Genomic DNA, 19320 nt, shown 5'->3' with positions numbered 1-19320 from the left:
CGGAGCAGGCAGCGTCTGGCTGGGTGTGGTCACCGGAGCGGGGCTCAGTCCAGCCAAGATGCCTGGGGGGATTTAGGTGAAAACGTTTGTGTCTTTCTGCAACCACCTTCTGTCTCCCTTTCTTTTCTAGAAAGAAAGGGGGGGGGGGGGGGGAAGAGAGCGAGAGAGGGGAAAAAAAAAGGAAGAGAAGCACGAAAGGTATTGCTGTTCAATCCATGCTGTCATGGGTGAGTACTCGTGAATGAAAAAAGGCAAGCTGTCAGGATTATAATGCCTACCCACAACACAGAGCAAACCCGGAGACAGAGAAGCTACTGGATCAGCCACTGATTGTGAAATGGTTGTGTCTCAGATGAAGTACAGCAGTTGCCAAGTCTCTGTGCTCCTGGCTTTAAGTTCACCTCACACTCAACCTAAGCCCAGGCATCCAATCTCACCCTTGAAACTCCTTCATTACCATCAGCACTTCCCTTGCATGTCCCACACCCTTGTACAGCACAAAACTTCTTCTGAAGCAGAACGTGCTCCTTTTACATTCAAACCAAAGCCATCATATACTCTAAACAGAGGTCAAGGAAGAAGAAAGGTTTTCAAGAAGTGGCACTTAACATCACTGTTCCCAGTGATAACTTCTTCCATTTTGCTTGTAAAAAGATACCTTACCCATCACTGCCTTTTCATCAATGTCAGTGACAGATAGCACAAGCTATTAAAACCAGGTATCTGGGTAAGGCAAGGGCTTACCCAGAACACAGTGAAGCTTTTGTAAGTAAGACCTCAGATCTCAAGGTGCCTTTTGGAGGTAAAGTACAACAGTGTCATCAGATAAAATCTGTGTTTTTTGATGCGGGAGTCAAAGAAAAGGTGAATTGTTCCTCAAAGTAACAGGCAAAGGCACAGGTACTAGGGATGAGGAATGCATAAGTCCCAATTTCTAAACCTGGTATCAATCAGCTGAATATTTTCATGGAGAAAGTAACCAAGGAATGTGACAACACCTACAGTGGTGGTACACAGCCCAGACCTTAGGACACTCAGCTATTGCCTAAATCCAGGCTCAGATGCTGTCACAGCCTCAGATGCAAGCCCTTGGCTGTCAGCTCTGAACGGGATCCAAACCTCTGGGGAATGGTGGAACTCTTCAGAGCAACTTAGTCACAGGAACCTCTCTCCCCTCTCCTTCTGCTGCCTGAGAGCTTCCTCACAGCATTAAAGACTCATCATACCTGCTGCCACTGGAGGGTGAGTTTGTCTCTTCTAATGAAGGTAATCATTTGCATGAATGAATAAATGTCACTTTGAGCCTTAGTTTTCTACATTTGACCACATCACTAAGGGCGTGCTCACATATTGCAGTCATAATAGCCTGGCCCTGAGAAGCTTTTTCTGATGGAAGTAAAAAAAAAAAAAAAAAAAAAATCAAAGTGGATTTTCTCTATGTAAAGATGGAGTTTCAACCAATTGATATGCCCTGACGACAGTCAGAAGATTCCTGACTAGCTTTAAGCTTTATCCATCCACAGATTATTTAGCTCAGCACTTCTCATCTGGTATTCCTCCACAATCTTTCCTCATGAGGATGGTTTACTTTTCAGATATCCTAGACAAAGACACATTTATCTGATACCCCTGTAGCACACAGCCACACCAACACCCACACATAGGCATACACTGAGTACAGGTACCACCTGCTACACCAGTCTTCAAACCCAAACCACGCTCACATACTGAGGAACTGACAAGTCATGCAAGGCTGAGGCCAGGAGCTTCTGGGACAGAAAGACCTACTATCTAGACCTTCCTGCCCCTTCTGTGCTATCACTTCATGCTGTTATGTGGAGGGTGGAACAAGTATTGATGCCAGACCAAAGCTCAAAAGACTCAAAAAAAAAATCCCCTAGAAGACTCCAAACCCAACTTATTAAAATGTTTTATTATACAAACTATCCAGAGCACATGATACAGTGTCTATGCTGACTTCATGCCAGCTTTATCCTGATTGAAGGGGAACACAAAACACACCCATGAGCATAAAGGTGAAATGGCAGTCAGAAAAATTAAAAATTAATAGAAATGTGTCAGTACAGGAATAATACCTCAAACCTTGTGAAAAGAGTGCAGAATGAGCTGAAGTTGGAACAGTGTACCACAGCATATGGCCACAGCTTTCTCTGATGTGATACAGGAGAGTTCTCAAAACCAAATTAAATAACATCACTGGACTGTGGCTGCTAGAAGAATTTCCTACCAGCTAATGAAGGCATCACCATTCCAATCCAAGATCACGATCCTGAAGAAAATTCACAGCTAAACTGGGGGACATTTTCCTTTAGCCCTACATTTCCTTGAGCTCACAGACTGCCATTAAAGGCTACCAAAGCCTTTGCTGAAAGAGGACATGCAGAGACACCCTGTGGTGGCAAAATAATATGATCAGAATTAGTTCCAACAGCTGAAAATTCATTTAAGACACACAAGTGGATCAGAAAAGCTGCATCGTGTGGACACCAAGAAATTCTTCCCAAGTTGCTATTAACATAATTTCCTCTCTCCAGACATCCTTTCCTGTCTGGCATCTTTTACTCTGTGTGTTTGCATGGCAGTCCCTGCCACAAAGATTTTACCTCTTATTCTGTTTGGTACTTTTACTCCAGAGGACAACAGCTGAATCACGGCTGCGACGGTTGGAGGGATGGCCATGGAAATGCTCTGCTTTTGGAAGACAGTTTCCTGCATCTTCAGCCTGCCAGTCTTGGGTAGGGAAAACAATCAGTCGTTTATAAACTGTTGCTGTTGGGTTTTTTACCCCATTCATAAATCATATTTTGTCCTGAAGTCAAATTTTATCTATGAAGGCAGTTTCAGAGCCATCAATATACAGCTCAGGACATCCAGAAATGAAAGCCATCAACAACCAGCATCTCTGCAGATCAGTTTTGGCATCTGAAGTCTTGCAGATACTAGACCTTGCTTATAATGAACTAAAGACAACCAACAGATACAACAATGAGGTTCCTGAAAATGTTGTCCATTGCTGATATATGATCTTCATCTGAAGGAAACATTTTCTCTCAGATCTACAAGTACGATCCCCATTTTAAAGAGTTGTTAACAAAACAGCTCCATTAGTGCTAGATAAGAAAGGTGAGAACAATTGGTTGGTAGATAGAAAGCAATGGTAGTCAAGTTTCAGAAGATTTAAGCAGAGAAGAAAAGCAAGGCAAATAAATCAATTATACTGGGTATTCAGATCTGATTTGGCAACACTTTTAAACAGATAGGTAAAGTATAGAAGGATTTCCTCTCACATCATTAGAACTAATTACACTCCCCATAGCCAGACAAATTCATCTTTAAAAGAGAAATTAAATACTGTACATGTCCAAAGTACAATTTTTCAAAAATTGTCTCAAAGGCTTAAAAAAAAGATCTGAGTATCTTCAGTGCTTTGTTACCAATTTTTACATGTTTATTTTCGATGTTACATTTTCTTCTCTTGATCTTTTAGACAAGTGGTATCAGTACTGAAAGACCCTTAGTGAGAAGCCTTTGAAGCTCCCTTCTCAGAAGCAAGGTAGATGTCTGCCTCCCCATTTGCTGATTTTATTAGACACAGATTGTTCTGTTCTGCAGAGCTTCACCTCAGCACCACTGTATGCCTAAAATGGGTCTTGAATTTGCAGATTATTTTGTCACCAATTAAAACCAAAAGTCTGTAATTGTGAGGTGTGTAAATTTTCTTTCATTCACAACTTCTATTCCTTCACATCTTAGTAATACTTTAGTGACAGTTTCCTTTTACAGGTCAGTGAACTGTTTGTAATTCCTTTCATAAATGGTCTTTTCTGCCATTTCTTTGGGATATACAAGTCCGACTTACCTGGGTTCTGTTAAAACACTGGGTCTCTCATGACCAAGCCTGAGCAGCAAGGTGTGTCACTCTATGTTCCTTCAAGGAATTTACAGTTTCTAGTTAATGTGTATTACCATGTAATTTTGGTAAATGATTATAACACAACTTAAAACTGTTTCAAGGTGTGACCCTGCAAAGCATTTGTACAGTGAGTCCCAGTCACTCTTGCCTGTGTGTGTCCTAAGATATGAACTGGTTATGGAGAACTGTACTTAAAAGGCTGGGAGAGATTGAGGGGAGAGCAGCGTGCAAGGAGAGAAAAGATGAAGACTAAAAGCAGAAAAGTTCAAAATGATTGTCAATTTTGTTTTTAAGCCCACAAACTTTGTGTGATTTTGTATAGAAGATTTGTGGGAAATATTTTTAACAGGCAGGAACAAGACAATAGACATAGGAGGGGGTGAACATGACCCTCCAAGTCAAGCAACGAAAAGTTAATGAAATTACCAAGTATCAAATGTAGCACAGAGAGACTAATTCAATCAGAGAGGCCAAAGGGATAATTCTTGGAGACAAAGCATCACAACGCGGAAATGCAGCCTAATCAACTGCTTTATCAAAAGAAAAAGGAAACAATTTCCAATCCTTAACTAAAATCCCCAGTTGGTTCTTCATCTTTTCAGGGTTCTGGTTTTTGCTTTGCAGTGTTTGTTCCATCTCACATTTGTTTCACTGCTTCTGTTCTCTGCACAAAGCTGTTTCACTGGCTCCTGGCTCTTCGCTTCTATCAAACGAGCCGCCTCTGCTCTTGGTTTAAGCAACCAGCTTCATCATGAAAGAGAGCATGTAGAGGGAAATATTCATTATGTTTAATGTCCAAGCCTACTTTCCATAATGACGTGGAATAGAGCAAGAATATCCAGAGTCACCTTGTGTCTGCAGGATTTTTCAGAGCAGGTATTTGCTTCTCAACTGAACCTCCCGTGTAACCAGGACCCTTTGCAGGTAGGGGAACACATCCAGACTTTCCCAGGTACAACAAGCAAGGGAGAGGCTTTCGAAAAAAGCTACTCAGACTTCTGTTTTCATCTAAGCAAGTGGTGTTGTTATGACAGATAAAATGAGCTGGCACAAAGGAAAGAAGGACCTCATGGAAGGAAGCGCAGGAGATGGGAAGCACGGCCGAAAAAAGCGAGAGCGGCTATTTAAGAAGAGATTTTCTGGACTGAGCCTTTTCTCTGGGTCTCCCAAGAATAAATTGTAAGTACATCCTAGATTATATTTTGTATACATTTTTAACCAAGAAATTTTGTAAGTATTTCCAGAGCAGCTCTGGAAGAGCCATACAGACACTTTTGTTACCTCTGCTGTATTAACAGTTTCACAAACAAGGAAACGGTTATGGACTAATTAAACAACTTGACCTAAAAACTAGGAAGTCACTGGCAGAAGTAGACACAAAATGAATGTTTCCAAACCTCGTGTGTCTGTGTGTTCATCTTATAATCATTTCCCAATGCTTCCAGTGAGAGATTCAGAGAGGCAGCATCTCTGTTCCTCCAGATACACACACTGCCAGCCCGACAACCCAGGACACTGGTCTAGGAGTAACACTGCTGCAGTTTTTGTTGCACTTACAGCTGTAACTCCAGGGTGTAATGAGCAATGGCAATGTATGGGCAGCAGCAAAGATCACTGTCCAACAAAGTCAGTGCTACTAAGTTTGTTGAATCAGAGCATAATTACTGCTTGTGTTCCTACAGTCGTACCTTTATACTTACTACTTTTCAGTTAGAAGGAGAAAAGGCAAAACAAAACAAAAAGACAAGCAACACGAAACTATTCCTTTTTCAACAAAAGTAAGCAGAGGTAAAAGTGAGTTTGAGCTTACTGCTTTGTGCATGTATTAGTTTTGAGCCATTATAATCATCCATATGGGGTTTGAAATTCTCTTTTTGGGTCTTTCTACTTGATATTATTCATATTATTCTTCCTTAACACAAATTAAACCGAGTGTATGCATCACGCTAAGATCAGGAGGGGTTTCCAAAAATTGTTTTTTCTCATTCAAGACCTGTGTTCCCTACAGATCCCCTACAAAGAGTCTGTCTTTGATAATTATCATGAAATTACCGTCTTAGGAGGAAGTGCACGCAAGTCTCCACAATTACTCAGCTAACTACATTAAGCTTGATAGCCACAGCAGCTGGTTACAGGCTCGACATAAGATTAAAATACACTAGCCAGAAATGAACCTGAGAGCCAGATTTTTCTCTCAGACTGATCTAATTGCAGCACAACTAATACCAAGGGCTTGGCTTTGGGATTTATCTTGCTGCACTGCTAAGGAACTGGACTAGAAACACAGTCAAACATCCAAGAAGTGAATTACATCTGTGAGTATTCTCTGTTATTCATAATTTCACTGAAGCGTGCATTCAGGGGGCAGACAAATGCAAAGCAGTAAAACCATGTTTTCCAGACATTGATCCTTCTGTGTCAGTGATAAATACGGACTTCCCCAGTTTGAAAAAAAAATTAAAAAGAAATTCAACAGGAATGTAGGAACCTCCTCCCATGGTGCTCTCACATTAGTGGAAAGAGTCAGTCTTCAGACCTTACTAGAGATATTTCTACAGACACATTGCATGGCAGTGGTTTTTAAACACATTCAAGCCACAAGGGCCTACAGAACTCCCACAGTGGTACAGCCAAATCACATCATTTCTACAGTTCAGCACTGATTTGTGAGCTCTTGTAAGGGATTACGTAGGTTAGCTGCTTGATTTTGAAGCACTGTTTTATATAAAATACAATGGTATATAATTTGATCAAGAGACCTTTTCTTTCAGCTCTTCCATCTCTGTTCAAGGTCAGTGCAATATAGGGCTTATCTACTGGCCAGCATTAGTGTGCACTGTTAGTGCACACAAGTGGAAAAAGAACCTTTATGATGATATAGGGGAGGCCTATTAGGTCAGATGCCAGTAATTTAGATACACAGAGCTGTATAGAATTTGTCTTCATGCAAACACAGGAGGCTTGTGCCACAATCACCCACAGAAAAGCTGCATATTAAAGATCCTACCTAGCTAGCTGGCATCGCTGGTTTATGGTTTTGTTTAAATGATGGAAATCCTTTAATCATTCTGTGTTCTAAAACTAATGGTTTGTCCTGCCATCACAGCCAGACTCCCCTTTTTCTGTCCATTCCTGCTTTCTGCAGGTGACCACACGTTGCACCTGCTCCTGGTGTGTCACAGGTACAGCCTGTGGAAGGGTTCATAAATCACACACTAATTGCTTCTGCTGCCCTAGGAAGTGCACAGGCTGAACTTGTCACCTCTCTTTGTGACTGTTGTAGCCCTCAGGGAAGAAGTCAGCTTTTTGAAGACAAGAGGAGATGTTTACACAGGAAAGGCTCCAAGAAGCTGAAGCCAGCACAGGAGGAAATCTGTTCTTTGAGGCAGCCACACTCCGGGAAAATGTGTCCGAAATGCGAGATCCTCACCTGCCGGAAGTGCGAGACCCTGCACTCGGAGAGCGGCTTCATTGCCCACAGCCTGCTCGACCACTATGACAGGGGAGGAGCCACAGCCCACCCATGACTGCAGAAGGGTGATTAAAGATCTGATGTGGGTACCCTGCCAGTACCCAACCACATCCCAAACGCTAAAGCTTGGATCCCTCAGGCTCACTGGGTCTCTGGCCTGTGCAGCATCAGCAATTCCAGCCATACTGTAGCTCATACTACACACAGCAGATGCACATGCAGTAATTTAACCAGCATGCACCCTGCAAGCAAAGATCTGGAAGCTAAAAGTTTCTCAGCTACTAAGGACAAGGAATTGTTTCAGAAATAATCTCCAGTTTTCTTTGTCCTCTCCAGGAAACAAGATTATCCCACTGAGCTGCAAAGAAGGACGTGACTATTGCATGCAGAACACTGGGTACATTACTCTTACTTGCAATGCCTTGTATGTTTCAGTATTGTTTGTGGTCTGGAATATTAAACGTTTTATTTTTAAATTAACTAGCTCGGGTATGCACTTGATGGGGGAAGGGGGCTTTCTAAAGGCCACGAGGATTGCAGATCACATCCAAACACCCTGCTAGAATTTCTGACCTTTCACAGGCTTTCAACACCTCTCTTATGATTCAGCATCTTGCCTTAAAAGAAGCAACAAGGATCACAACTCTCAAAGTATTTAAGATTTCTTCAGGTTCTTAAACCCAAAACTGTAGTTTTTAAGCAGTTCTTAAAACTGTGTAGTGCAGCTCCAAATAGGAGCCAAATAGGCCAATACACAATGGTAGAGGTGGGTGGCATTAAGATCCAGGCATACATAAGACTATTTATCTTTTTGGAATTCTTAAGTACAGGTGAAAGGAGGAAGTAGCCTCTGGAGTAGGTTATCCCAAGTTTAGCAGCATACATCTTTTCCTCCCATGGCAACTGGCCAACTCTATACGCAGGATGAATTCCTCACTCTTTGGTTGGTAACAGGCTAAACAGACTTAGTGTCCCAAAGCTGTTGATATTAAGGGTTCTTTTATTTAGCCAAGCAGATAGAACACAGGCTGGGAAGTCTGGACTTGTTTCATTAATCCTTTTCCTAAGGACTCTCTGTGTCCTTCCTGCTCCCTTTTTGGAGCTGTTCCATTTTTGTTCCAATGAATGCTTGGTAAGGGGACTGGAATCCTGATTTTTTTTTTTCTATCCCTAGGGAGTACTTTGACTGAGCTATGTCATCCATTCTTGTGTTTTGTTTCCACCTCCTCAGAAAACAATTTCAACAGGAGGAATTCAGAGCCACATATACAACATTCCTGTGCTCCAGAGTATCTTGAACAATACTGCTTAGCTCCCTTTATGGAATGTCAAACACTCAATGCTCCTTAGGCAAGAGACCGAGACCATTTCAGAAACTAGACTGAGCTGTCCAAAGCCCCAAGGGCAAAGCCCATTAGGTACCATAGGTAGGAGAAAACCTTAGGCAGGATTTACAAATAGGAATGAACTGTTACCAGGAATGAACCCTTCTGCCCAGACTTCACTGGTTCTGTGTCCTTCTAGCAAGTGCCCGGACTTCCTGTCCAAAAGTAGACTTCTAAAGCCAGAAATTAGATCTTACGAAGATCCCTGTGCTACAAGGGCCTTAATCCCTCAGAAACCATGTTTCCATGGTGCCTGATTGTAGCTTCCGCTCATTTGCTTCATAAAGCCAAGCAATGCCTGGCAAACCAGAATTAACCTTTTACGTTTCCTGTGACTGCTATTCTTAAGCTGTGATCCTTCACAGCTTTCCCAAGAATAAGCCACTCCAGTACTTTAGAAATATCTGTTCATCCTCATCCCTCTTCATCAAGCAATCCAGAGGAAACGTCTCCAGATAGTCACCTGAGGAAGAGCAAGGTGACAGACTGAAAGGATGAAGGACTAGCTCATCACAGCAGCATTACTTTAAATCTGACAGTCCACTACAGTGAAACCAGTTCCAATAGCTGACATAGTTGAGCTTTTAGCTAAGTGTACCAGAGGGGATAGAACAAGCAAAGTTCTATCAGCATCTGCCTGATGGGACTTCCTTTGTGACTTGCTGGAGGACACACAGCAAAGCTCCTCATAGGGGCTATTAGTCTGCAAAGGCATCTAAGTAATAGCAATGTGCAAACCCAGCTCATTTTAGGGAGCAACTTTCTCTTCTCCTCACTTCCCCCCCAGTTAATGCTGTTTTCCTGTCCTGTTTGAAGGACAGCTGGTAACATGGTAAATCATTTCCCTGATCAGCACTGCAGAAGCACCACTCTTCTCCCCTATCAGTCATGAAGTCAAGCTTGGGAAGAACAACTACAACATTTCTATTATGCACTGAGGTAGCACAAGCTATTATGGTACTTGTTTTCTCAGTAGCTGTTAAATGACTGCACTTTTCCTGGGCTTCAGAGATCTGCCTGGTACTGTGAGACCATGTTTGTTCCTGTCACACACAGGTTTATGTGTGTGGTATTGAGGTCAGGCAATAAAGCCACTACCTTGAGCTTAGCCTGACTTTGATCTCCCCAGCCACAGCACAACGAGGCACACTTGTCTCCAAAAACCCCACAGGCCCCTGCAAATGGTGAAATCCCAGAGCCAGGGAGCTCTGGCACCTCTATGGCAGCACCCACTGACACTCATCCATCAGGACAGCTCCACCCCCTCAGCTCTTATGCCAGACAAGTAATTTTTAAAATTATTTCAAGAAAACTTGCCAAAAACTGGAACACGTTATGGGAGCACAGGCTTTCAGTTTTAGATTTTAAAGTCGGCTCAAGACACATAATTATATTAATACAATATATTGTGAAAGAATTAGAATAGAAATACTGATTACACATTTAAAAGATTTAGGTTTGAAATCATTCCTAAATAATAAAGCTATGATCATACCCTGACATATCAGTTATTAAGAGCCTGTACTCCTTAATTATCTGATTCCAATAGTTTGAGGAAATTTAAGAAGAATATTGGACTCTATTATATTAAATACACAAATGGGCTCCATCAAAGGCATTCACTAGAATGTGAGTGACTTGACAATCAACAGACCCCTGCCAACACAACTGATACAAGCATAAAAGGGAAAGGAAGCAACTCCACTGGTGAGGGGCAAATCCATGGGAGCTCTTTCCCTGGAAATCCAACACAGGACAAGCAGGAGTATAAAAGCAGCAGTTGTCACCATTTGTTCACAAATCAAAAGATTCAAGGTAAAGAAAGTAAACCCATAAAGTACCCATACAATCAAAAGAAAACCAGAATAAATTAATACAATATATACACTGCATATACCCAATTTCAGTTTCGGTTTTTAAAGCAGCCTAGGTAGCTTTCTCCTCTGCCAGATACAATGAAGGCCTTGAGAAAGAAAAGTAATTTTTTCAGTTGACATGTACAGAGCAGACTAGAAGTAGATCTGGAGAAAAGTAATTACCATAACATGAGACCATCTGAACTGAAGATGTTTGATATCAAAGTTGTACCTTATGTTTCTTTTCTACAGCTGCACGAAGCTATATCCTTTCCAAAGCTTCCACATTTAAAAAGGTGATGTTCCTCCTTACTGTTACGAACATCTTTAACCTCTCATATTATAATCTGACCATTTGATGCCTTCTGAATTCTGTAAATGGTCTAAAATAATACGATCCCAACTCAGCCCAAACGAACTTACCACTTCAATACTGCAGCTGGAGGTAAGTACAAAACTAAGCAATAGATTGATGTGCCAAAATTCCAGTCTTTTCCTCTTGGATGACAAAATGCGAAGGACAGACTGTCTCTTCCAACTTTTCACAAAGCAGTTATTTATTTATTTGTTCGTTTTCTGAATCAAAGTCTGTATACCACAGGCTGTAGCAAATATGATGAAATCCAGGGAAAGTGATGATCTATTTGCTAATACAATTCAGCAAACCAGTACTCCACTCAGAGCTTATATCACAAAATTAACCTCGGTGACCCTATAAACTCTGCTTCCTGTCAGGTTCACCCCTGAGATGTCAGCCTGGAAGGCTTTCCTCTGAGATGTGCTATCTTCTCAGCTATTTGAAGACCAAGATCAATTCACATGAGGAAAATGCATTGTCTTTGCTGCCAAACACAAAACCAGACCATTTAACAGGCCTCAAACTTCTTCTCCCCATTCTTACTAATTCATTGCCAAGAGTAAGCGTAGCAAAGGCAAAGACAACCAAACACAACACAGCCCGTTCAAGGGCTATTAACCAACACAAATACTGAGCAGAAGTAGTATTTCTTAATAATCTCTAAATACCTTCCTCAAGGAAGATGGTGAGGAAATCCTATTGCTTATCTCAAGTACTTTTATAACCTGTGTCAAAAATCACATCCAAAAAAACCTCACAACACAAAATAACTTTATTCTGTGCAATATCCTGGTGGTACTTGAGGGAAGGTGTTCCTTGCACCTGGAGGTCAAGGCTCCTACCTCCAGTTTTGCCAATAGGAGTGAGTCTGAGGCACAGACTTGAATGACTTGTTCCAAGTCCCACAAGAAGGCTGGGCTGGAATACAGAACTGACTTGCCTTTCCAGCTATGGATATAAGGATGCCATCATGCTCCCTCCTCTCAGATACCACACACACCAGCCCCAAGCAGCCAAGGTGAACTTGCCAACTTCATCTCAAACTTCTGGGAAAGGTTATGTCTCCCTCAACAAGACAACACAGCAGAGATGTCTGAGTACTCTGTTTCACAGAAAAATACAATGTGTCCCAGAACAGTTACTTATGCAAATTTACATGCTGGGAATTAGCCGAGGATGAAATTACTTTTTTCAGTTATCACCTGCAATGTAGTTTCTTTTTAGCCTTCCTGCCATCTGCTGTAGAATATATATTTATATTAAAAAAAAAAACCAGGGGAAATGGCACTTTTAATGCTACTATATTGTATTAAAAAAAAAAATCAAACCCAACAAAACCAAACCACAAACCACTTGTTACTTTTACAATATTCTAGAAGCAGAAGATTTTCAGATAGATAAGCCCAAAGGGCGAGGGACAAGAGAATCAAAGCCCTATAGAGACCGCCACCTTGGCTCCAGTTAGGTTCTTGACCTCTAAAAGAAACAAGGAAACCTCAAACCAACAAAAATAAATCACTCTCAACAAAGTAAAAGCACCTTTACCTAAATTCCTACATAAATCAACATTTCTATGCAGAACAACTGTTTAGTCAAAAGGTAAATATATATGTTTAATTCTCTTTCAAATGTCAACAAGAATCAAGAGCTACCAGTGTCCCTTGGAGAACAAGCAGTAGTTAAAATTTCTCTTGCTGATGTTTGGAAATAGTATGTCACATCTTTGAACTAGCAGTTCCCTATTGCACATAACAAATTTGCTCTCCATTTAAGCACCTAAAGCCTGGTATCTCACTAAATAAATTAAAACAAATCCAGTTTCTTCAGCAACCATCTTCAACATAAAGCAACATTACTGCAAGCTTTTAATAAATACAGTGAGAAAAGATCAGTGACTTCGCATTGGTGTTCTGGGGTTTTTGGTATGTAGGCCCTAAAAATCACTTTGTGTAGTATATTTAATGAAAATGTCCCTTAGATAAGTCAGTACATTTTGCAGGGAACAACTAATCTGAGATACAAATTTCAGTGTAAGGCTGTAAGAAGCTTCTTGCTGAACCTGAACCAAATGTGCCTCTCAAGGTGTTGAGGGCAAAGCCCCAGGGGCTGAGTGGGAGACCATTACCACAGGGGATTCTCAGGCACGTTTGGAATTGGCTTAACCTTCCTGACTCTGAAGGGCTTCTTTTGTGTGTGTTATGTCAGAGGAACAAAATTGCACAACCCTGAACATTTGGATGCTGCATCATTCCCAAAGATGTCCCTGTTCCCTGTCCTCCCCCCACCCTACAGACATCTACCCTTCCTTCAGCAGCAGCACGAGACGTGGGGCAGCTCCCTGCAGTACAGTGATACCGTGGTTGCTATTTACAGTAGAATTAATGCATCTGTGCCAGTAGGGCAGAGGTCTTATGAAAAATATATATACAATATGGTCATTTTTAGCCAGATTAGGATATAAAAAAAAATTTACTCTTCAAGTCCCAACTTTAAACAAAGAACAGTTCTGTCAGAGGTCTTCAACCCTCCCGAGTATGTTAGAGTACATTACTCTAACGTATAAAAACAAATATTTACACCTCCATAAAGTACCAAAGAATTTTTAAAAATGCCTAGTAGCTCTCAGCGTGCAAAGTCAGCAGGAACTGATTATCCAGGATGTTCGCTGTTTCTAGAGACAGTCTTGGAATCAAGCATTCAGAAGCAGAGTGCAAAAGACCCAGGAATTCTTTCAGTCCATTTCTTTTTGTTGTTTGTGAGCCTGAGAGCGTTATCCAAACGCTTCTTGAAATTTTGTTGGTCCATAGGACAGATACCCTCTAAAAACACTTATCAAGCTAACCTTCAGCTTAGTGCAAGCACAGAAGTCTTCTAGGATCTGTAATCTTTTCTAACAGTGTGAGCCATCCAGTTCACTTTAGTAGTCCAACTTTCCCGGAGTGCTTCATCAAACTTTTGCTTAAATTGTTTTAGTGCTTCTTCCTCACTCTTCCCTAAGGCGAGAGAGTCCTAAGACAACAGGAGAACAAGTACTGTTAGGAATTTTAACAAACACAGTTAAAGCCTCTGTCATCTTTCAACACAAACCACATCCTGGTTAGTCCTGTTTTGACACTTTTTCACCTATTCATTGAGCCATCAGTGTACCATCAGTGGTACTTTCTGGGTTTAAAGATAAAACTGAAAAAGAATTAAGCAAATGACTTTCACCTTTATGAGTCTATGCTTGTCTATGAGCCAAGATGGAAACACCCCTGAGAAGAGTACATTTAAGATGCAGGGATCCTGAACTCACGAAAGGAACAGTTTCCTTTGAGCACTAGTACCGACTATAGACCTTGTTCTATAGAGCTGAAAAAGAAAGCTTTGAGGACTGTGTGGAAATCTCGGCAGAAATGCAAAACTATTAAAATGTATTAATCTTGGAATCAAAAATTCACAACCTCGAAAAATGCTAAGTCCTGCTGAGCTGTAAATCTTACTTTACCTTGAGATACTGGATGTCCTTGACAGAGGTCAGCTCTGGAAGCCCTGCAGTCAACATCAGTGCAAAGAGGGTAATAAATAGGTTCCCGTGTTTCCGCAGGATCAAGTAGGCTTCTTCACAATACTGCCGGAACCTTTGTGTCCAACCAGGGCACATGCAATGAACACAACACGTGAGAACTTCCACAGAGGACAGAGGTACGCAACAATTTCCAAAATTTGTAATCTGGTCTAACACACGTAGAACACAGGAACAGAAAGGACAGAGGTGTCTGCAGAACCTTTAATGCATTCTCACAAACATATCCCATGGCTCTGCAACAAGCCCTTAAAACACCAGCACAAAAGATCACCAGCTGTTCTTTGGAAAGAACGCGCCAGTGTCCCATCTCCTGAGAATTTGTTAGGTGAAATTCCCTCGTGATCCTATTGAGTGGACCTACAGTGGAAAAACAAAAGCTCTATAGCAGTCCCTCGATATCAACCCAACCTGTCCCTAATCTCTGTCATCTGGATTATGAGCACGTGGCTCTCCATGCCTGTCCAAGCAAGGTCAGGATGGGGTAGCACCCTGAGTGTGCACTGATGGACAAGAAGGGCAAAAGGGAGCCTGTTCCTAAGGCCAAAGCTTCACCTCACCTGAACAACAGTCTGTGGCACCCTTGCCTAGTGCCCAGTGCTGCTGAAGGCAAAAACAAACGAGCCCAGTAAAACCTGTCACCTCCTGCTGTAGGAGGTAGAACTGCATCTTCCCACTGCAGAGCTGCAGCTTCTGGTTATGAAATACTCTGTATGTACATTCTAGCTCAGGTAGAACAGTAGACAGGACCGTAAATGCATGTTAGGACACCTCCACACAAGTGCAAATGTGCAAACCAAACCCAGATAGGTTCCTGGCATGCTGGAAATTAACACCAGAGATCATATCAGTTACAAAGAGATCAAAGTAACACTCACCGACCAAATTTTTCAGTGTTCCCTGTTTTTCCTTGTTGAATAACATGAATGAAATCGTAGGTGAGTATGAAAGGTACCCGTTCCCTTTTAATTCCAAACTTGGACTTAAAGTTTCCAAGAATATGCCCAAAATCTATGTGAAAGAGCTAAAAAAAGTAACAGAATTGAAAGTTAATTTCTCCAGTGAAATATGTCACTTTTCTAATATCTCTGCAGGATGCTGGTATTAAGAACAGTTGTAACTCCTAATGCAACTCTCCACAGCCCATGGTTTCAACTCTTGGGGTTAGTTTGAAAACATTTCAAGATTTAAAGTCAGTGATAATTTCCACGCTCTTATGAGTGGCCACTGCAGCAAATCAGTGTGTAAAATATTATCTGAGGTTTAAGGTGCTGCTGTCTGCCACTAGATGTCTTGCTGGCAATATCACCCAGAAAAATGAGCCCAAGGATGAGTCCATGAGGCTCATCATCATCATATCCAAGGGCTTCCCACATAAAGACAGAGGTAAAACCAGCAGAATTAAGTTAATCTCGAGGAACCTGTGGCAGTTCTCCCATTTTAGAACCAAAGATAAGGGCATTTCAGCTTTCTTCCAGTAGGTACAAACTTAAATGAATACTGCAAAGGTCTGTAAAACTCTTACTTTTATAACCTTTACTAGTTTTCTAGGCAGAATAATTTCAAGTAAATCAGACAAGTTTTGCAGAACAAAGCAAGAAAATACATGTCTAAGAGCTCACCCAGGTGCTCAGTGCACAGCATTGTGCTGGTACTGGGTTCCACACTGAACATTTCTGCAGGGCTGAGCTGTCACTTTGGGGACACTGCACTGCTCCAAAATGCAAAATTTTTAAGGATGGTCTTTTGCAAGACACTCTAAGATAACTTTTATTCAATGAATCTGAACCATTAACAGACCTCTTGGGTGTTCTGAAAAAGCTCTACAGAACAGCCTCTCTTGATACAGAATTGCTTATTGAATAGGCACTGGTCTGTCCTTCCACCAGCATTACATTTCCTCTTCTTGAAGCTTTTTTTAATTCTCAGTGAACAAAGGCATAATTTCTAACCATGTGTGAATTTAATTTCACCAAGAAATCAAAGAAATTACAAGTTCTCAAGACAATTCTTGCACACAGTTATTCTGCCCAGGGAAAGGATTTTTACCTGCCCATTTTTTCTGACCATGATGTTGTCACTGTGTCTGTCACCAATTCCCAACACATAAGTAGCTACACAGTAGCCAGCACAAGACAGAGTAAATTCTTCAATGGCTCGATCCAAGTCATCTCTGTAACCACAAAGACAAACAATATTAGTTCACACTATTGGTAATTCATGTCATGCCTTGATCTCAAGTAGGATTTTTGCTTGTATAAACCACAAGTCCATTAGGATGCTGTAAAACCAGGCTTACTTGAGAAAAAATACTGTAGAAGTAGCCATAGAGAATAGGCAATAAAAAAGGCATCAAGACTTGAGACCCATGTTTGTTTGTTTTGCCAAATCTAGTATAACTCAACAACATACAGTGAAAATGGTGCAAATGCCAGGTCCAAGGGCACCAGGAATCTGAGTCAGAATTTGACATAATAGAAAAATAATTAGCAACAAACCTGCCAGAAGAACCAGACCTCTCCTAACATTAAAAGAGAAACTTAAGAGGCACTTTGTAGCTCATACTGTAGCTGAGAAAATAACTGTAGAAATTACCCTAAATTGTATTCCTTCAGCCAGTTCAGGAGTGCGTCCTTGTTGAAGGCAGCAGCTGCAGCCACGTTGCTGCTATTTAACTGAATGTCAGCAATGGTTTCTGAACTAGAAACAGCCTCAATAAGGCCAGAGTGATCTCCAGTAGCCAAACAGCCATAGGGCAATATCCTGAAAGGAAACACAGAATCATGTTAAGATCAGACATAGCAACATGTTTCTTTAGTGTATCGATTTTCTGAGAGAGATAAATACTAACACTCATTTAAACAGTAAACCTCTCAAAGGTCAACATACACGAATTGCTTGTGAAGGTAAAATACCAGCAATACATTTAAAACATTAATTTTTCCTATTATGTACATATATGTAAAAAAAAAAAAAAAAAGAAATTTTAAGAAGCCTAATTTTTCCCAATTACTTGTGCTTTCACAGCACGACCCACAGAGGGAGCCCCATGTTTGCATTTGTTAATTCCTGCCCGGGCAGACACCAATACACTCCTGCTCATTCCAGATAAATCACTTTTGTAAATGGAAAAAAAAGGATCTTGTCCTTTCCCCCCTTATTCCTATTTCAAATTAAAATGCTAGAAATCCTTCTAAATATAAACATATAAAATGTCTCCCAACTCTTATTAAATTTAAGCATAGAAACCCAATGAAAAACAAGAATACATCTCTCAACTTGCCTGGTATCTAAGTATATATCTGTGCATTCATATACTGTGACTAGTAAAAATATCTCCAACAGTGTCACTGCATTACAATAAGACACAATTAAGGATATGAACTAAGGAGAAATGTGTCTAAGCAGATAAGTGTTTTCTCACTCTAGATGCTCAAAAAGCTAAACAGAATGCCAGCTCCCCAGGGGATGGGAGCTCAGAGTGTGCAATGCAAACTTGTAGCAAACTCTTCAAAGGCACTGCATCCCAAATTGAGGTGTCTGTTCTCGTGCCAGGCATCTCAGGTGAAGAATATTATCTCAACTCTGATTACAAATCCAGGTACAAGAGAACAGATGCCCACAAAAATCTAACTGCAGTATACAAGCTACAGACTAGCACTCACTAACTTACAGAGTCGTATAAAACAATTGCAGGACATATTAAAATTGATGTGTGTGCATATATACATATATATACATGTACATATATATCTCTATATGTGTGTATATATATATGTATATATATAAAGAAAAAGTACTGCTGGTGGAGCTGTCATTTTAATTTATATATAGAATAGATATTAAATTTCATTACTACAAAGCAAAACCTCATCTCCTAACTGACACAGCCTGTTATCCCAAGACATAGAAGGAAAATAAATAAAATTCCATACAAAATTAATGACACTTTTTTTGCCATAATAGCTATGAAGCAACTGAGCAGTTTCTCTACCTCAGGGATAACACACAACTGAAACAGCAAAAGCTGCAGTAACTACATAGTCTGGGACTCTTCTCTACTGGCAACAAAGCAAACTGAAAACCAGATTCAACAGGGTATTTCGAGAACACTCAACTTCAAAACAACAAAAGAAGTGCAGACTTGGAACCCTCTTCCCATTTCTGTTCTGATCTATGTCCCAGTTCCAGCCCAGCGGGTCTCACAATGAACAGAACAGTGTAACCATCCCATGGCAGCGCCCACGACCCGAGGAAGCACAGCCCATCCTTATCACGACAGGACAAATGGGAGCCAAATATTGCCAGGTTAAAGTGCACGCTGGCCTTCTTCCATGGCATTTCAACCCACCCTACTTGCAGCTTAACTGGGCACAGGTCCAGCAACTTCCCCTTCAAAAGCAAGCAATGATGAAAGCCTTCAGCCCCTTGAGGGCTGTGTGCTTATAACCAGAGGAAAAAACATCCTTGTCAGAGAGACAGTTTGACAGGAGTCAAGTTAGGGACAAATCCTCTGGGCCCTTTCCATCTCATTCTGGTCTTTCTGACTTCAACATCTGCCAGCAGGATACACTCCCTGCTTTTTAAAGCCAGTGAAAGCCATGGACAGATCAATACTGCAGTCCTGAGCAGGACAGAACATTTTCTCTCCGCTCCTTTAAAATTGTTCTTTTTTTCAAGAGTTTAATTCTCCAAAGCAGTATCCTTCCAAATACACACCAAATTCTGGTAATTTATCAACATATTCTCT

The 19320-nt window shown here is 41.0% G+C and overlaps 1 protein-coding gene across 4 annotated transcripts in view; it reads right to left on the bottom strand.

Annotated features, from left to right (window-relative positions):
• Positions 1-7532: 7532 nt before the first annotated feature.
• PIK3CB (phosphatidylinositol-4,5-bisphosphate 3-kinase catalytic subunit beta) overlaps positions 7533-19320 on the bottom strand; it is a 288112-nt gene continuing 276324 nt past the window's right edge. For all 4 annotated transcript variants that reach the window (XM_032697650.1, XM_032697649.1, XM_032697651.1 and 1 more), the window contains 5 exons: positions 17166-17333; positions 16620-16743; positions 15449-15594; positions 14493-14625; positions 7533-14014 (listed from right to left, as the gene is read on the bottom strand). In XM_032697650.1, coding sequence (XP_032553541.1) covers positions 13877-14014; positions 14493-14625; positions 15449-15594; positions 16620-16743; positions 17166-17333 — 709 coding nt within the window. In that variant the 3' untranslated portion in view covers positions 7533-13876. The remainder of the gene's footprint in view (positions 14015-14492; positions 14626-15448; positions 15595-16619; positions 16744-17165; positions 17334-19320) is intronic.

This window comes from Chiroxiphia lanceolata, chromosome 10, assembly GCF_009829145.1.
Source record: "Chiroxiphia lanceolata isolate bChiLan1 chromosome 10, bChiLan1.pri, whole genome shotgun sequence".
NCBI lineage: Eukaryota > Metazoa > Chordata > Aves > Passeriformes > Pipridae > Chiroxiphia > Chiroxiphia lanceolata.
Note: the sequence above shows the minus strand (reverse complement) of the source record. Positions and strands in the feature narration are given on the sequence as shown.